Raw genomic sequence first — 14,489 nt, 5'->3', positions numbered from 1 at the left:
GATGATTTACGGTGAGCATCCGCTTTCGCTCTGGGGTCTGGGGCTTCAGTAACTGATGTCAGTCACGCAGGCACCTGATGCCTATGTGACTGATCCCCAGTGAACATCCTGGGCACCTAGATGTTTGTGCCTGGTTTCCTCCAGACTTCACCGAAACACTTTTTCCCTGTGCTGATTCTACGCTGTGTGCTTTCATTGTAATAAAGCCTAACCATGACTACAGCAACTTCTGAGCAAATCTTTGAGCCCAAGGTTGGTCCTGGCAACTCCTGACCCACCAGGCCCGGGGGCTGGATGTCAGTGCTCACATCAGCTCAGCCCTGACCCCAGAACGGCTCGTGCAGCCCGAGACTATCCTTTCCAGTCCAAGTCTAAGTCCTCCCTTGCCCGTGTTTCCTCCTGCAAGTCTGACCGGCCTTCTAGCCACACCTCTGGCCCCCAGAGACAAAAGCCCAGGCTTCCCTTTGTTTCCTGGAGCCCAGGCTGTCCCCAGTCTCCTGGGGGTCCTGTCCCCAGGAGCATGGGAGCCTCTACCCTGCAGAGTGAAGATACACATTCCACTGAGTTTCCCATAGCCATGTGGAACCACGGGTGCCCTGAGACCTACGGGATGTGGCCCAGGGCAAGAACTGCATCCAGGCCCAGGTGCAACGCCCTGGCCACTTCAGTCCCACACAAGCTTGGTTTGGGGGCTGAGGACACAGGGCCGGGGCACTGCTTACCTGGGACCAGGGTCCGGCCCGCCACCGACCGGGACAGAGCTCACGGTTGCAGGCCCGGCGGCCCTCGGGTCGGGCGTCATTGCAGTGCTTGGTGTGCACGGAGCGGGTGGTGTTGTTGTGCAGGGGCTGAACGCAGCGCACAGAGCGAACCTGCATGCCCGTCCGCCCACAGCTCTGACTGCATGCCTCCCACTCGCCCGTGACCCACCTGTCAGGGCAGAGCAGCACACGGTCAGCCCCTGGAGAATCACCCTGGCTGAGGCCCTGGTGGACAGAAGCAAGGCAGCCTGCTCCTCCAGGCGCATCTTTACCTACTGTCAGGAAGGTGCCCTGGAGGCTAGCTGGGCCCCTGCCTGAGGGCCTGCCGACGATGAACCCCAAGCATGCCCACGGCTGGGAGATCCTGATTGGGATGTGGCCATGGACAGCCGGCCTCTGTCTCCTCTTAGGCTCCTGGCTCTGCCCTCTGGCCTCAGCTTCCGCTGACATCACCAACCCTTCTGGGCAGCAGCATGGACACACTCAGCACCTGTCCCCGAACGGCCCCCACCTGCCTTTTACCCACCATCTTCCCCACTCAGGGTCCTGAAAAAGGAACCTGGGCCCAGAAATGCAGCCCTGTCAAACCCCGGAGCCAAAGGGTCATGGCTGTGGCCATTCCAAGGCCTCAGCCTCTGGAATGAGCTGCTTGGGAAACATCTACCACCGGACCAGAAGCAAGCCCTGCACCCTCGGAGCCTCAGTTTCCCCATCTGAGCATTACCACTTGTTGTCATTTCTAAGATGCACATTATTGTTTCCGTCTAGCAGGTCTGAAGCAGGGGGGCACTGCACAGCCTGCAACATCTTAGACTCCATAGAACGTGGTGAGTGAGGAAGAATCTGTCAAACGTCTCAGGGCACGTGAGGCTCAGAGCATCCAGGGAACCCGATCCTGCACCACCCTTCACAGGAGCCCCAGGGCTCTCCCTCCCCTCCTCTAGTGGGGCTGGGGGCCGGGGAGTCCTGGCACTCACACGGGCTGGGAGCACTCCTGTGGGTTGCAAGCCCGGCGGATGGCTTTAGGCTTCGAGAGGGAGTCGCAGAAGCCTCGGTGCACCATCTTGTGGTCCAGCCTCCGGCGGCAGCCATACTTGGTGAACTGGGACCCTGAAGACGAGAGCTCGAGGGGGCTCAGTGGGACAGTATGGGCCCTCCAGCAGGCGTGGAGGGGTGGCTCCTCAGGTCACGTAGCCCCGTTCTCCCCGCCCTGCTAATGGGGTGGGGGGGTCGAGCAGGGACACATCTAGCCTGGTGTCTACCCAGCATCCCAGGCCAAGTGAGGGTGACAGGCCAGGGAGAGTAGCCCCCTTCTCTCCTGCCCTTTGGCTGGCTTCCTGGGGCAGGAGGGAAGGTTCTATTTCCTCTCCCATTGTTTAGTCATTTACTCCACCTTGAATTAATGTGCTCTGAGGACCTGGCTAAACATGGAATACAGCCTGCAAGGCTCCTCCAGCCAGTCTAGTGTAGCAGTTCTCAGCTGGTGGAGATTTTGCCCCGGGGACATCTGGCGATGTCTGGGACACTTAGTTGTCACAACTGGGGGAGGAGAGGCCACCGACATCTAACAGGTAGAGGCGGGGGATGTTGCTCAGCATCCTACAATGCACGGGACTACCCCCCACAATGGAAAATGATAGACTCCAGAATGTCAACAGTGCCAAGTCTCAAAACCTCAGCCTAGTGGGTTAGACATGAGAGAATATGACTAGGCAGCCTGATCTAGCCTGGGCATCTGGGTGTGTTCCGGGAAACAGAGGATGGAGGTGTGCTGATTTAGTGGGAAAGCGGTGGAAGGGGCTCCCCGGGGAGGAGATGGCCTATGCAGAGGCCCTGAGGCAGGAGCACGGCGTGTCCAGGAAAAGCACTTAAGGCCAGTGTGGACAGGGCTGAGTGAGCAAGGGTTGGGGGTGCCAACGGCAGTGGGAGAAGTCAGCAAGTTGCTTGTACCTTGGAGGCCATGAGGAGAATTTTGTTTTTTATCCCAAGAGCAGAAGGAGCTGCTGAAAACTGTGATCACAGAAAGGGGTATGGTCTGATCTGCCCCTTTAATAGGTCACTCTGAGGGCAAGAGTGGACACACGGGGCCAGCTGGGTAGCGAGGACGGTGCCAGGACTGGGAAGATGGTAACAGCAGATGCGTCCAAGAGATACACAGGAGGGAGACTCAGCAGGACGTGCTGATAAAATCCAGGGGGCCGGGAGGCTCAGTGGAAGCCTGGGGCGCCATCCGCCCAGGCAGGAGCACTGGAAGATGAGCCCTCCATCGGCCTGGGCCTGGCAGTGGGTGCCCCGCCCACTGGGCAAACTCCCTCTGTTGTCTAGGTGTGGGACACTTCATGGTACCTGAAGGAGTTCTGTCCTGGCCACCTGCTCCTGTAGGCTGAGCTCTCTTCTCCTGCCTTTTATCTCCTCCAGCCCCAGAGGAGCAGTGACTACACTGAGCAGATCAGAACTTCCTGTCTGTCTGTTATGTCCCACCCAACTGTGGACTCTTTGAGGTCCAAAGCAGGTGGGACCTCTCTGCACCCAGCCCTGCCCCAGGGAGGCAAGGCCTTTCTGCATTCGGAAAGGAGGGATCTTAGGAGGGATCTCTGTAGAGGGGGCCTCTTCATTGGTCTCCAGCATGGCCTGAGCCTTTCCTGTGACCTGCCTCGTGGTGTCACAGTAATCCATCCAAGCCACACCCTCACAGCAACCTCCCGCCAGGCCGAACCTCCCTCTCACACCATGCAGGTGGGTGCTGGTGTCATCCAAGCCCCACACGTGCCCCCTGGCTGCCCTGAGCACCTGCTCTTCCTGCCCACCCTCTGGCACCTCCCTAGTGGGGCTAGGCCCTTGTCACCCAGGCAAAGGTCACTGGTTTGGGTCTAGTGTTCTCATACCTGGCACATCCCTCATGCCAGGCGGTCAGCAGGGACCATGGACTTAGGAAGCTCCTCATCCAGGAGACCCCTCCCGCTCGGCCCCGACCTCCTCTGGGGCCCCAACTCTGAGAAGGCCCCTCACCTCCACCGCAGGGCTTGGAGCAGGGAGACCACTTCTTCAGGGCCCACTCGTAGCCCACGGAATTGTCCTCCAGGACATTGTTGCCGTCCACATTGAGCGAGTCCTCATGGATCATGTATTTGTAGGTCAGCGAGATGCGGGCGTCCCCCTGCGGGATGACCTGCCCCGGAGACGGACGTGAATGTGTCTGCCCACCACCACCCTCCCTCGGCGACCAGGTTAGGAAAGTCAGCCCGAGGAACATGCGCGGCCAAGTCTCATTAGTCACGGTACTCAGGTTCTAGAAAGTCCCGGCAAACACCGAATCTGCCAGTACTGAACCGCTGCTCGCAGGGGAACATGGCATCAGGGCCTGCGAACCTCTGGTCGTGACAGTTTCATTAACAGTCAATGCATAAGCTTATTCTATGTGCGTTTCTGTTTAAAGACACCTTAATTAGTACATGCCATTGATTCATTAACACTGAACTCACGGCCAGCACCTGGTTACTTGTGCCTGGACTCAGCTCATCTAACACATGCGCTCTCTCCTTAGGGTAAACCTGCAGCTTCCTGATCAGAGGAACACCAGACCCATGCTTGGGGCCATTTTAAACAATGAAATCATCCCCCAAAAGCACAAAAATGCGGACAACATGGCAGTAAATAGAGTGTGAAAAAGACGCTTGTTTGCAGTAGCAGCTGAAACAAGAAGCAGAGCCTTGCCTGTTTCCGCCTCCTCACATTTTCCCCTGCTCCACTGCAAGTACAGGCAGACCTTGCTTTACGGCGCTTTGTTTTACTGCGCTTCGCAGATATTACGTTTTTTTGGGTTTCTTTTCTTTTTTGCGGTATGCGGGCCTCTCACTGTTGTGGCCTCTCTCATTGCGGAGCACAGGCTCCGGACGCGCAGGCTCAGCAGCCGTGACTCACAGGCCCAGCCACTCCGCGGCATGTGGGATCTTCCCGAACCGGGGCACGAACCTGTGTCCCCTGCATCGGCAGGCGGACTCTCAACCACTGCACCACCAGGGAAGCCCCGTTTATTTACAGATTAAACTTTTGTGGCAGCCCCACATCCAGCAAGTCTATTGGTGCCATTTGTCAACAGGATTTACTCACTTTGTGTCTTTGGGTCACATTTTGGTAATTCCCACAATATTTCAAACTTTTTCATTATTATTACTTTTATTATGGTGATCTCTGATCAGTGATCTTTGATGTTATTGTTGTAACTGATTTTTTGCTTTGTATTTTTAATCAAGGTATGTACATTGTTTTCCTTAGACCTAAGGCTATCACACACACTGGGAAACCAAAACGTTCACGTGACTTGCGTTATTGCCATATTCACTTTACTGCGGTGGTCTGGAACCGATCCTGCAGTATCTCCTGAGGTATGCCTGTATTGATTTTGGGATTAGACATACTTTCAGTAGGTGAATTTACCAATACAGAAATGGCAGATACTGAAGCCTGACTGTATATGCACTGACAAAGGCAGGGCACCAAAGGCGTTTCTGGGGATGCAGAGTACATGCAGCCGAGGCGAGCAGAGCAGAGCACGGCGCACATGAAACACCCCATCCCCACAGCTGCGCACTCTGGTGTGGGGCGCTGGGTCCGGGTGCCTGAACCCAACCATGGTGTGCTCACCTTAATGGAGGGGCAAAAGTCATCTGAGCCTTACCTGTAGTGTTTTAACTTTTTTTACTGATAAAATGTATTATGTATGCAATTAAAGTTAATTTTTAATAAGTGAATCAGGAAATCAAGCCCCCTCTGTACTCCCATCACCAGGAGCAGCCTGTGGTCCTGGACTCAGGAGACCTGGGGTCCAGTCCTGTTCAGGGACAAAGTCTAGTGTGACCTGGGTCTAGCAGTCCAATTTCCTGAGCCCCATTGTTCACCCCCAGAGAGTGGCTGGGTTTGGATACAGTGGTAGACATGAATAAGCATGATGAAAAGTGGTCATGAATGTCACCCAGAGGGGGAAACCTAATCGCTTGCAGGGGATTTTGACCCCTTTAGTCACCCAGGGGTCGATACAGGGCCCAGAGCCCAACTGGTGGCTCCATGTCTGTTCCTTGCTCTGACACAGAGATAGAGACCCTTGGTCCAAAAGTCAGGCCAGAGAGGCCGTTCAGAGCATGGTCCGAAGTATGCAGGGAGGCTCAGGGTTCCCAGGCACCCCTCCATCCCTTCCCTAGCAGCTACTTGCCCCCTGTCTGGGCAGCCAGGACGCAGTGGGCCTGGCCCCTGCCTCGACTTACCAGCACAGTGATGGTCCCGTGGAGGGGGCCCATGGTCTGCAGCGTCTCCCGGCCATCCTCATCCCGGTACTCCCACTCCACACCCATGGCAATGAAGGATTTGGAGTTGGGATCCACGTCATTCTCTTCATTTAAAATGAACTTGCCTGTTTCCAGGTTCTTGACGGCTGAGAACGGCAGAAGACAGCCAGTGTCACCCAGGGGCAGAACTGCGGGAAGGCTGGCAGGGTATGCTGGTTTGAACAGGTTGGGGGAGTTACAGGGAGCAGAGCCCCTCGTCTCCCAGCTGTCTTCTGCCAGGGGCCCGTCAGTCCCACTGACAGTCCAAATCACCTTGGGAACCTGACTTGCCCTTTGTCTCTCAGCCAAAACTAAGTTTCCCTCTAACCCTGCCCTTCTGCCAGGCCCAGGGCCCTTTCCTGGATCTGCTCCTCAGGCCCTGAAGGAGATGCTACATGGCAAGGGACTCGGCAGGCATCAAGGCCACCTACTTGCTGTCTACTTGGAACACTCAGTGGGCTCTCAGAGCCACTGCCCTCCCTGTCCCAGCCCCCCGGGTGAGGGGCATCTGCTGGACACCAGGGCACAGGGCTGGGTGAGGGCTTCCTTTCCTGGGGTGAGCATACGTCCCATATGTCTCCCTACCCTGCTGGTAACTGTGGCTCGGCCTGGGTCCCCACCAGTTCCCTACAACCAAAAGAGGCCTGACCTGGCCCGGGGACCACTCAGGCCACTAGGCATCCACAAAGAATGTCTAGGAGCCGAGAATCCACTGGTCGGGAAGCCCCACGCTTCCCACAGCGGAAGGTGTCTGCTGGGGGTCTGCTGGAAGATTTTAGGTGGTGTCACAGACTGGGCACAAAAATCATGGGATCACAGAGTTAGGAAATCATTCCCTTCACAAGTCTCCTGGAATCCCCTGAGAGCCTCAGCGGGCGCCAGGAGGTCCTCAGCTTGTCAATAACCCTCCCTCCTCTTGTGCAGGGAGAGCAGGAAACAGTGTTTAGATAGAAGTGTCTTTTTTTTCAGGGATCAACTTTCATATTTGCCTTCTACTTAAGGCAAGTGCCACTGGCTTTGCATTTTGGGATAGCAACATAAAGTCTCCTCTTAAAATAAGGAAGAAAGAAAAATTCATATTAAAAAGAGTGGTTGTCTGTCTCGCGTCAGTGGCGGGGGCCAGATGGAGGCAGTCATGGAGCCCCTGACCCAGTCTGGCCTCCAGGGCACAGGGAGGAAGGTCGGGGCCCAAATTGGAGGAAGAGACTTGTATGGGGTCCCCTCAGTGACCTACTTCCTACTTCACTTCCTCCTTCGGCCTTACATCTTGGTGGGGGGCATGGATGGGTGAAGCCCCTTTGAGGAGCCCTAGGCAGCCTGGAGGAGCGCAGCCCCACAGGGGGCTGCCATGTGAGAAGGGGGCACTCAGAGTTGTTAGAACATCCAAATTTTCAACAGATGCCAGGAATCCCTATTCCAAAAGAATCACTTGAATTTAAAATGAAACTAAATGAAAAAATGCAAATACGTCATAGAAGCCCATCTACAAGCTGGCCTTAGCAGCCGCTGCTTAAGGACCTTGCCTGCCTTCCAGTGGACAGAGGGCTTCCCCCTTGGCCTCAAGATGGACTTAGGGTGGGGAGGTGTGGCATGTTTTAAACACATGTCCCTCCACAGCTGCTGCCAGGGAAGCCCTCTGATCCCAACCCCTGGCCTCTCCATTGGGAAATGACTCCAGGAGACGTCCACCAGGTGGGCCAGGCCAGGGACAGGGGAGATGGGGCTGCAGCCACGCCTCTCAGCTGGGCCCCTGATCCCTGGAAGAGTCAGGCTGCAGATTCACCGCACTGCCTGGGCTCCGACACTCACCCAGGTGGTGGCTGGTGGTGTCTGCCTCCTGGATAAGCAGGTGTCTGGCTCCTACCGGGATCTCAAACATCTTGATGTAACCTTTGTTGGGATGTGGGGAGACAAAGCCAAATGAGAAGGGAGAGGCCGTCGAATGCAGACAATGCCAGGAGGGCCTTGCCCTCGAAGGTGGTTCCAGAGCCCCCAGTGTTTTATGGGCTCTGACTGCCCACCCAGAGAGGGGTCCACGGGAAAGCTAGCACATCCCAGCCAGCCACAGCCCTTTGCTCATCTTCAAATCCAGGGGCTCCTTCAGCCTCCTCCATTGAAAACTTAGTGGGCGTCCTCGTGAGTGTGCCTGGAGTCACACCTGGGCACGGAGCTAAGATGCCACATCCAGGAGGGAGGCCTTCAGCAAGCTGCTTGCCCTCCCTGGACCTCGGCGGCTTAATCCGCAAACTGAAGACAGCCTGCTCACGTGGGGCGATGCAGAAGGTCAGCTCCTGGCACCCTGGCACCAGCTCTGAGTGGAGTCTGGCAGGTTTGTCCCATGGCCTTCTTCCAAAAGAGGTGAACCAAAGTGGCTTCTCACCATTTTGGACAGAGGTAGAGCAGTCCGCTGCTGCAAGCCCACCCAGAGCACCGAAGCCAGACGGAGGTACCACTGTGGAAGGAGGCTCACCAAGCGGTCTGTTTTCCCAGAGCCCACCTTGGCCAGGGACCCCAAGTTCCCCAGCCCCATCCTGTGGCCCTGTGGGGACAGGCTTACATGTCCCTAGGCCACAGGCTGCACTGACAGCCCATCAAAGTCCTGCTGACAGGTGGCTGGGGGTAGCAAGCAAGGGAGGCCAGCTGGCGACCGGAAAGCCTTGGAGGGCTGGGGAGGGTGCCCTCAAGTAAAGACTTCTAAGACCCACCCTGTGCACATATACCCTGGCATTACCCCTGTCCCTGCCCACCCTGGGGCCTGGCGCAGCTGCCCCGACCTGATTCTCTCTCCACCTCACCCTCCCAGACTTACACCCCCTCTCCCGCAAACATCTGAGAACCCGGTCAGAGCCACCCGGCCAGGTGCTGTAGACATTCAGGCCTGGGTGCCCTGGGCAGGGGGAGGGAGGGGCGCACTCACCGAGCTTCTTGGGCGAGCGTGTGAATGTGCCCTTGACCACCTTGCAGTGGGAATTGTCCCCTCCACACACACCACACTTGTCCTCCTGCTTGCTGGAGCCGATCACCCCGTCGCAGCCCACCTTCTGCAGAGGGGTGGGGAGGTGCAGTGTACACTCGAGACTCCCTCTCCCTACCTGTTCCCTCCACAGCCCAGGTCAGGGCACCCCTTCTTAGCAGTTCCTGATGCAGGGGAAGGAGAGGGGGCTTTGGAGCAAGACAGACCCTGTGTGCCCACCCAAGGACCAGCCTTTCCCCCTCACTCATCCACTTGTCTGGACAGTGTGACCTGTGGAGGGTTCTGTATAGCCTAAACAGGGCCTGGTCCTGAAGCTGCCCTGCCACAGCACGCTGGTGTCCTAATGGACATATCAGACATGGCCTCTGCCCCTTCTCCCGGCTGTCCACGCAGCGCAGCCCCAGAGGCGGTCCCTCCATGGCTCGCACCCAAAGCTTAGGCCAAGATGTCCCTCCCTCACACTGCCCCCAGGAACAATGTCCTCTTCAGTCTGTCTCGGGGTGTCTGGGAAGGAGGTGACAGGAGTTGGTAGGAACACTTTTGCCTTCATTCTCTCAACCAATCCTCTCAACACTGTCCACTCTAGTATTGAAAATTGTTCCACACAGAGCAGGGACGTTCCTTGCCCAGGGCCACCTGGCAGAGGCAGTAACAAATTCCGGTTCTGTTACTCTCTATAGCCCTGCCGATAGCACACCATTCCCAGGGCCCCAGAGCTCTGCGGGGAGCAGACCCTGGGTCTGAACACACTGCCTGAGGCCACTTTCATATCCATGACCACACTCAGCAGGGAAGACAACCTCTCCTAGCTGGTCTGCTCGCTGTCTGATCTGAGTGCACCACAGCACCACAGGTTTCCCTCTTTGCCCTGGCTGCCAGGAAGCCCAGAGCCAATTCACCCCTCAGGATCCGCCTATCACCGCCTCTTGTGAGACTGCTTCCTTTCCCTTTGCTCTTTGGTTTATTTATTTTTTTTGATACATCTTTTTCGTATTTTATTTTTGCTTTTTTAAAATACACACTTTAAAAATTTTTTTTATTGCTTCACAATATTCTGTTAGTCTTGCTCTTTGATTTCTGACTTTTGTCTTACAAAAACCTTTGAGGGCAGGGTCTCTAGACTATGAAGGGGCTACAGAGCCACTTCCTGGCAATGCAGTCTCAGAGAAACTTCGAGTTTGTTTCCACATTTGTGACATGGAGTCAGAGCAGCAAGGCCTGCCAGGGCTGTTGCCCAGATGAGAGGATATGGTCCTTGTAAACAGTCACACGTTGCCTGAAGGATGAAGCTGATGCTGAGGAGGAGGGAAGAGAAAGAGGGGAGGAGGGAGAGGAAGGGAGGGAGGGGAGAACCTCCTGTCCAGCCAGGGCAGTTGTGATATTGTGATTTATGAGATATATATATATATATATATATATATATATATATATATATATATATATATATATATTTGGTCTTCATCCAGTTTCTGGCTAGACCTCCTAAAACCCTTGGAATTTTCTGTGGTGAGAGCCATAAAGCTGTCTTTATGGGGGGGGGGTTGAGTAGGTGGTCAGTGACCCATTATTTAGTCAGTCATGCCTGTAATGAAGTCTCCATAACAACCCAAAAGGGTGGGGTTTGGAGAGCTTCTGGGTTGGTGAACACATAGAGATTTGGGGACAGCAGCATGCTCTGGAAGGGCCTGGAAGCTCCATTCCTTCCTACATACCTTACCCTAAGCATCTTCCATCTGCCTGTTCCTGAGCTATATCCCTCTATAATAAACTGGTAATCTAGTCACTGTTTTTTGAGTTCTAAGAGTCACTCTAGCAAATTAATTGAACCCAAGGAAGGGGTTGTTGGAACCTCCAGTCTACAGCCTGTTAATCAGAAGCACAGGTGACAACCTGGACTTGTGATTGGCATCTGAAGGCAGGGGGCCGTCTTATAGGACGGAGGCCTTAACTTGTGGGATCTGATGCTATCTCTGGGTAGGTAGTGTCAGAACTGAGTTAAATTTTAGGACACTGCCAACTAAAAATTGGCACTTGCCTTCTGCTTCTACAAGGATTAGGTCACTAGCCACTGCAGTCGCTGACCTTCAACGCACCAGAAAGTTCAGGGTGGAGATCAGGAATGAGGCACTCTTGTGCTCTGGGAAAAACTGGCAGAACAGGCCTTCAGAGAGTTAGATATTTTCAGGAGAAGATTTTATGAACCCATAAATTCTTGCATCTTCTATCTAAGAAAGCACCAAAATCATTAATGGTGACATCTGCTCCTGGTGACCAGCAGCAAGCCTCCGCCACGATGTGTGCTTGACCGCACGCACCCGCTTTCACTAAAACCACATATAATACTGACCTCCGCTTACCTCTTTGGAGCAGCTCCTCAGAGCTATAGTCCTCATTTTGCCCCAAATAAAACTTAACTAACATCTCTCACATTATGCAATTTTTTTCAGCCCACAACATCCAGCTGGTGTCAGAGAATTGCTTGTTGGACAGGTAGGGGAAAATACCCCAAACTGGGATTGGAATCAGAATCTTTATGGCCTCATTTAATTCTTGATTCCCTGCTCTGTGTGTGTGTGTGGTGTGTGTGTGTGTATGTGTGTGTGTCTTTATTCTCCTGCCATGTCTTTTGCTATCATTTCTCTTTGAAGCTTCCTGAGTCATTGTGTTTTGATGTTCTCTCATTGACAGCATCCACTTGGATATTAGATTCTTTTAAGAGTTTCACATTCACATGTATTGTGAGGACTCCTACATTTCATCTTATCACTCCCATTTCCTTTGTGTGTTTTCGTTCTTTCTGTCTCCTTTGTTTTCTAACTTTTGCAATGTGACCATATATAAATGTAAACATTTTCTAATTATGCAAAACTCTATCATTCTACTGTTATCTGTTCAAAGTCACCATTAATTAATGAAATACCCTATTCTTCTCCAGTTGTCAATGTCAGGAGTGAAGCTCTAGACACGCCCACTAACCAAGAGGGTGAATTAGTGTTCCTACTTCCCTGTTATGTTTGTACCATACGCACAGCTGCCATCTAAAGCTACTTCCACTACTAGATGTTTCCCACGCCACGGCCTCTCTTAATCAGAGTTTTTAATATTTTCTGTGTGTTATGATGTTTTGACATCTTAAAAATCTTGCTAGTCAAGAAGAGCTAGCCAGTTCTTAGGGACAGCAATGGAAGCACACCTTTCATACACAAACCAACTGATTCCTCCCTTTATCAAACTCTCACACACTAAGCCAATATGTCTCTGCCCTAAATCATCCCAGGGTCAGATACCAGGAATCTAGAGACCACTCCTGCCAGAATTATTCAAACTGGCCAATCCCAAGCTGTTTAATCTGCTTGCCTTGCCTTTCCCATGGAAACCCCAATAAAAGCTTTGGCCCAGACTTTCTCCTGCTCCCTCTGCCTCGCAGCTGAATCTGGTGCTTCTCCATGTGGCCCTGCACAGCATGCCATACCCTTCCCTCAGGAGATGTAAGTAATCAGTTCTTCTTTCAATGGCACTGACTTCTCTGTGTCATCATTTGGTCACCTCCATCAATTAGAACCCCTCAGGTACAGGGGAGACACTGCTGTCCTTAAGTATTTGGCCGAGTGTTTGGAGTGTGAGCAGACTGTATGGCCTGCCCTCCCTGCTGGCTGCAGTCCTACTGAAATCACGTGGTTGGAGAGAATCCCTGAGCTTGCCTCCAGCTACTCCACACCCCACCTCCCTGCTCTTAAAGCCTCACCCGTCTCCGCCAGGGGCCCTGTGGCATTCTGCCAGGCTCTTTGCCAGGGACATCCTGAGGATGCTCGTTTCTCAGGAAGGTGAGATGACAATCAGCCTCTCGGACACCTACAATCAGTTTCATCTACACAGAGGCTTCCAGGTATTTCTAGGGGACGGGCCAGTTCTGCACTCATGTTACTATTTTATGCCGAGTGTGCCCCACAGTTGTCTCTTGTAACAGCCTAAGATCGAAGCCAAAGGCAATAAAGTAACAGAAAACACAGCAGGGCATTTCTACAAAGAGCCAAACCAACGAGAGCCATGGTGGGCCACCCTGATCGAGGGTAAGCTGTCCAGTGCCCAGAGGAGTGCAAGGACATGGCAGTGCTTCACAAGGGGTCCCCCAGGGACCATGTGCATCAAGATCACCTGGTAAAACTGGTAAAACTCATGCTCTGGGCCACAGCCTCAACCTACGTAAGCAGAATCTCTGAGGTGGAGCCCCAAGCTCCTCAGGTGGTTCCTCAGACTCGAGTCTGAGAACGCTTGTCATGGAGCGGGGCAGCAGGGAGCAGGGGGTGGGAACCAACATTTGCTGAGAGCCTGCCCTGATCTAGATGCTGTTTGCAACACTTTGCAAGCTCAACCTCAGTGAATCCTCCCAAAGCCCCAAAAAGCGGAGGCCGTGAGCTGCGGCTGCCCCTGCTCCTGTGGCACCGCACTGGCCTTGTGGCACTCACCCTGCAGTCCCCGCGCACGCAGAGGCTGAAGGCGTCCTTGTAAGAACAGCGCGTCCCATCATGCACCATGCGCTTCATGGACACCACCTCCCCAGTCTCCTTGGACTCACAGTAGAGGTGGCATCTCTCTTTGGCTGGAAGGGAAGCAGTGGGGTGTTGGTGAGGAGGGCCAGCTGCACCGCTCACTTTGTTTGCAGTTTCCTTCTCAAGTTTGCTAAAGGGAAGCACCCTGCAAGGAGAAACTCTCACCCAGGAGGGTCTTCTTATGATTCACCCAGCCCCCTACATGCCTGCCCTGGGCCAGGAGAGAAAGCGAAAGGGGGCAGATAACTGCAACCCCCTTCGTGACCCTGTTGTGTGGGACTTAGGAAGAGCTTTTCCCAACTGAGCCAGGCTGTTGTTGGTGCAGCCAGGTCTCAGATTCCCGAGGCCCTGCCCAGAGACCCCCATATCGAGGGGAAGGGAAAATGGCTGTTTGCCAGGTCTCTACCTGGAGACCCTTTTCAGTCAACCTCTGAAACCCCAAATGAGATGCCCCCTGATTCAGTCTCGGGTCTCTGGCACCTTCCCTTCTCAGCATTTACCTCCGTGGTCACTATGACACCACGTCATTATTTGATTTTTCTCCAGACCAAAGCCTCGCTCTGAGAGGGGGATCTGTCTGCTCCGGCACCGCCTCTTTGAATGCACACGTGGGGCTTGCAACAGGTGCTCAGCCGGTGTGACACGCATGGGGTGATGGAGACAGCAGAGCATGCCCCAGTCCCCACTCCCCTCCTCTGCCCAATGCCTGGAAGGAACAGAAACTGTGTTTCTCCATCATTTAGTGGGAGGGGGACCCAAATGAAATATAAACACTCTCATGCTCGAAACTACCAGACTTTTCAGTTCTAGGAGCCAACAAATGCCTTTTGATGCTTAAACCAGTTCAAGTCACTTGGAACTGAGAGCTCCCACTGAAAGATGA

At 54.0% G+C, this 14,489-nt stretch overlaps 1 protein-coding gene across 1 annotated transcript in view; it reads right to left on the bottom strand.

Moving 5' to 3' along the window:
• The window catches only part of ADAMTS2 (ADAM metallopeptidase with thrombospondin type 1 motif 2), a 247,759-nt gene that overhangs the window by 10,559 nt on the left and 222,711 nt on the right, over positions 1-14,489 (bottom strand). The window contains 7 exon segments of the mRNA XM_027096495.1: positions 723-930; positions 1,739-1,871; positions 3,771-3,930; positions 6,023-6,189; positions 7,892-7,972; positions 9,000-9,123; positions 13,523-13,656. Coding sequence (XP_026952296.1) covers positions 723-930; positions 1,739-1,871; positions 3,771-3,930; positions 6,023-6,189; positions 7,892-7,972; positions 9,000-9,123; positions 13,523-13,656 — 1,007 coding nt within the window.

The sequence above is a fragment of the Aethalodelphis obliquidens genome, unplaced genomic scaffold (genome assembly GCF_003676395.1).
Source record: "Aethalodelphis obliquidens isolate GAN/ISIS:26980383/991018 unplaced genomic scaffold, ASM367639v1 scaffold102, whole genome shotgun sequence".
NCBI lineage: Eukaryota > Metazoa > Chordata > Mammalia > Artiodactyla > Delphinidae > Aethalodelphis > Aethalodelphis obliquidens.
The sequence above is the reverse complement of the archived record's forward strand: the minus strand, read 5'-3'. Positions and strand labels throughout refer to the sequence as shown.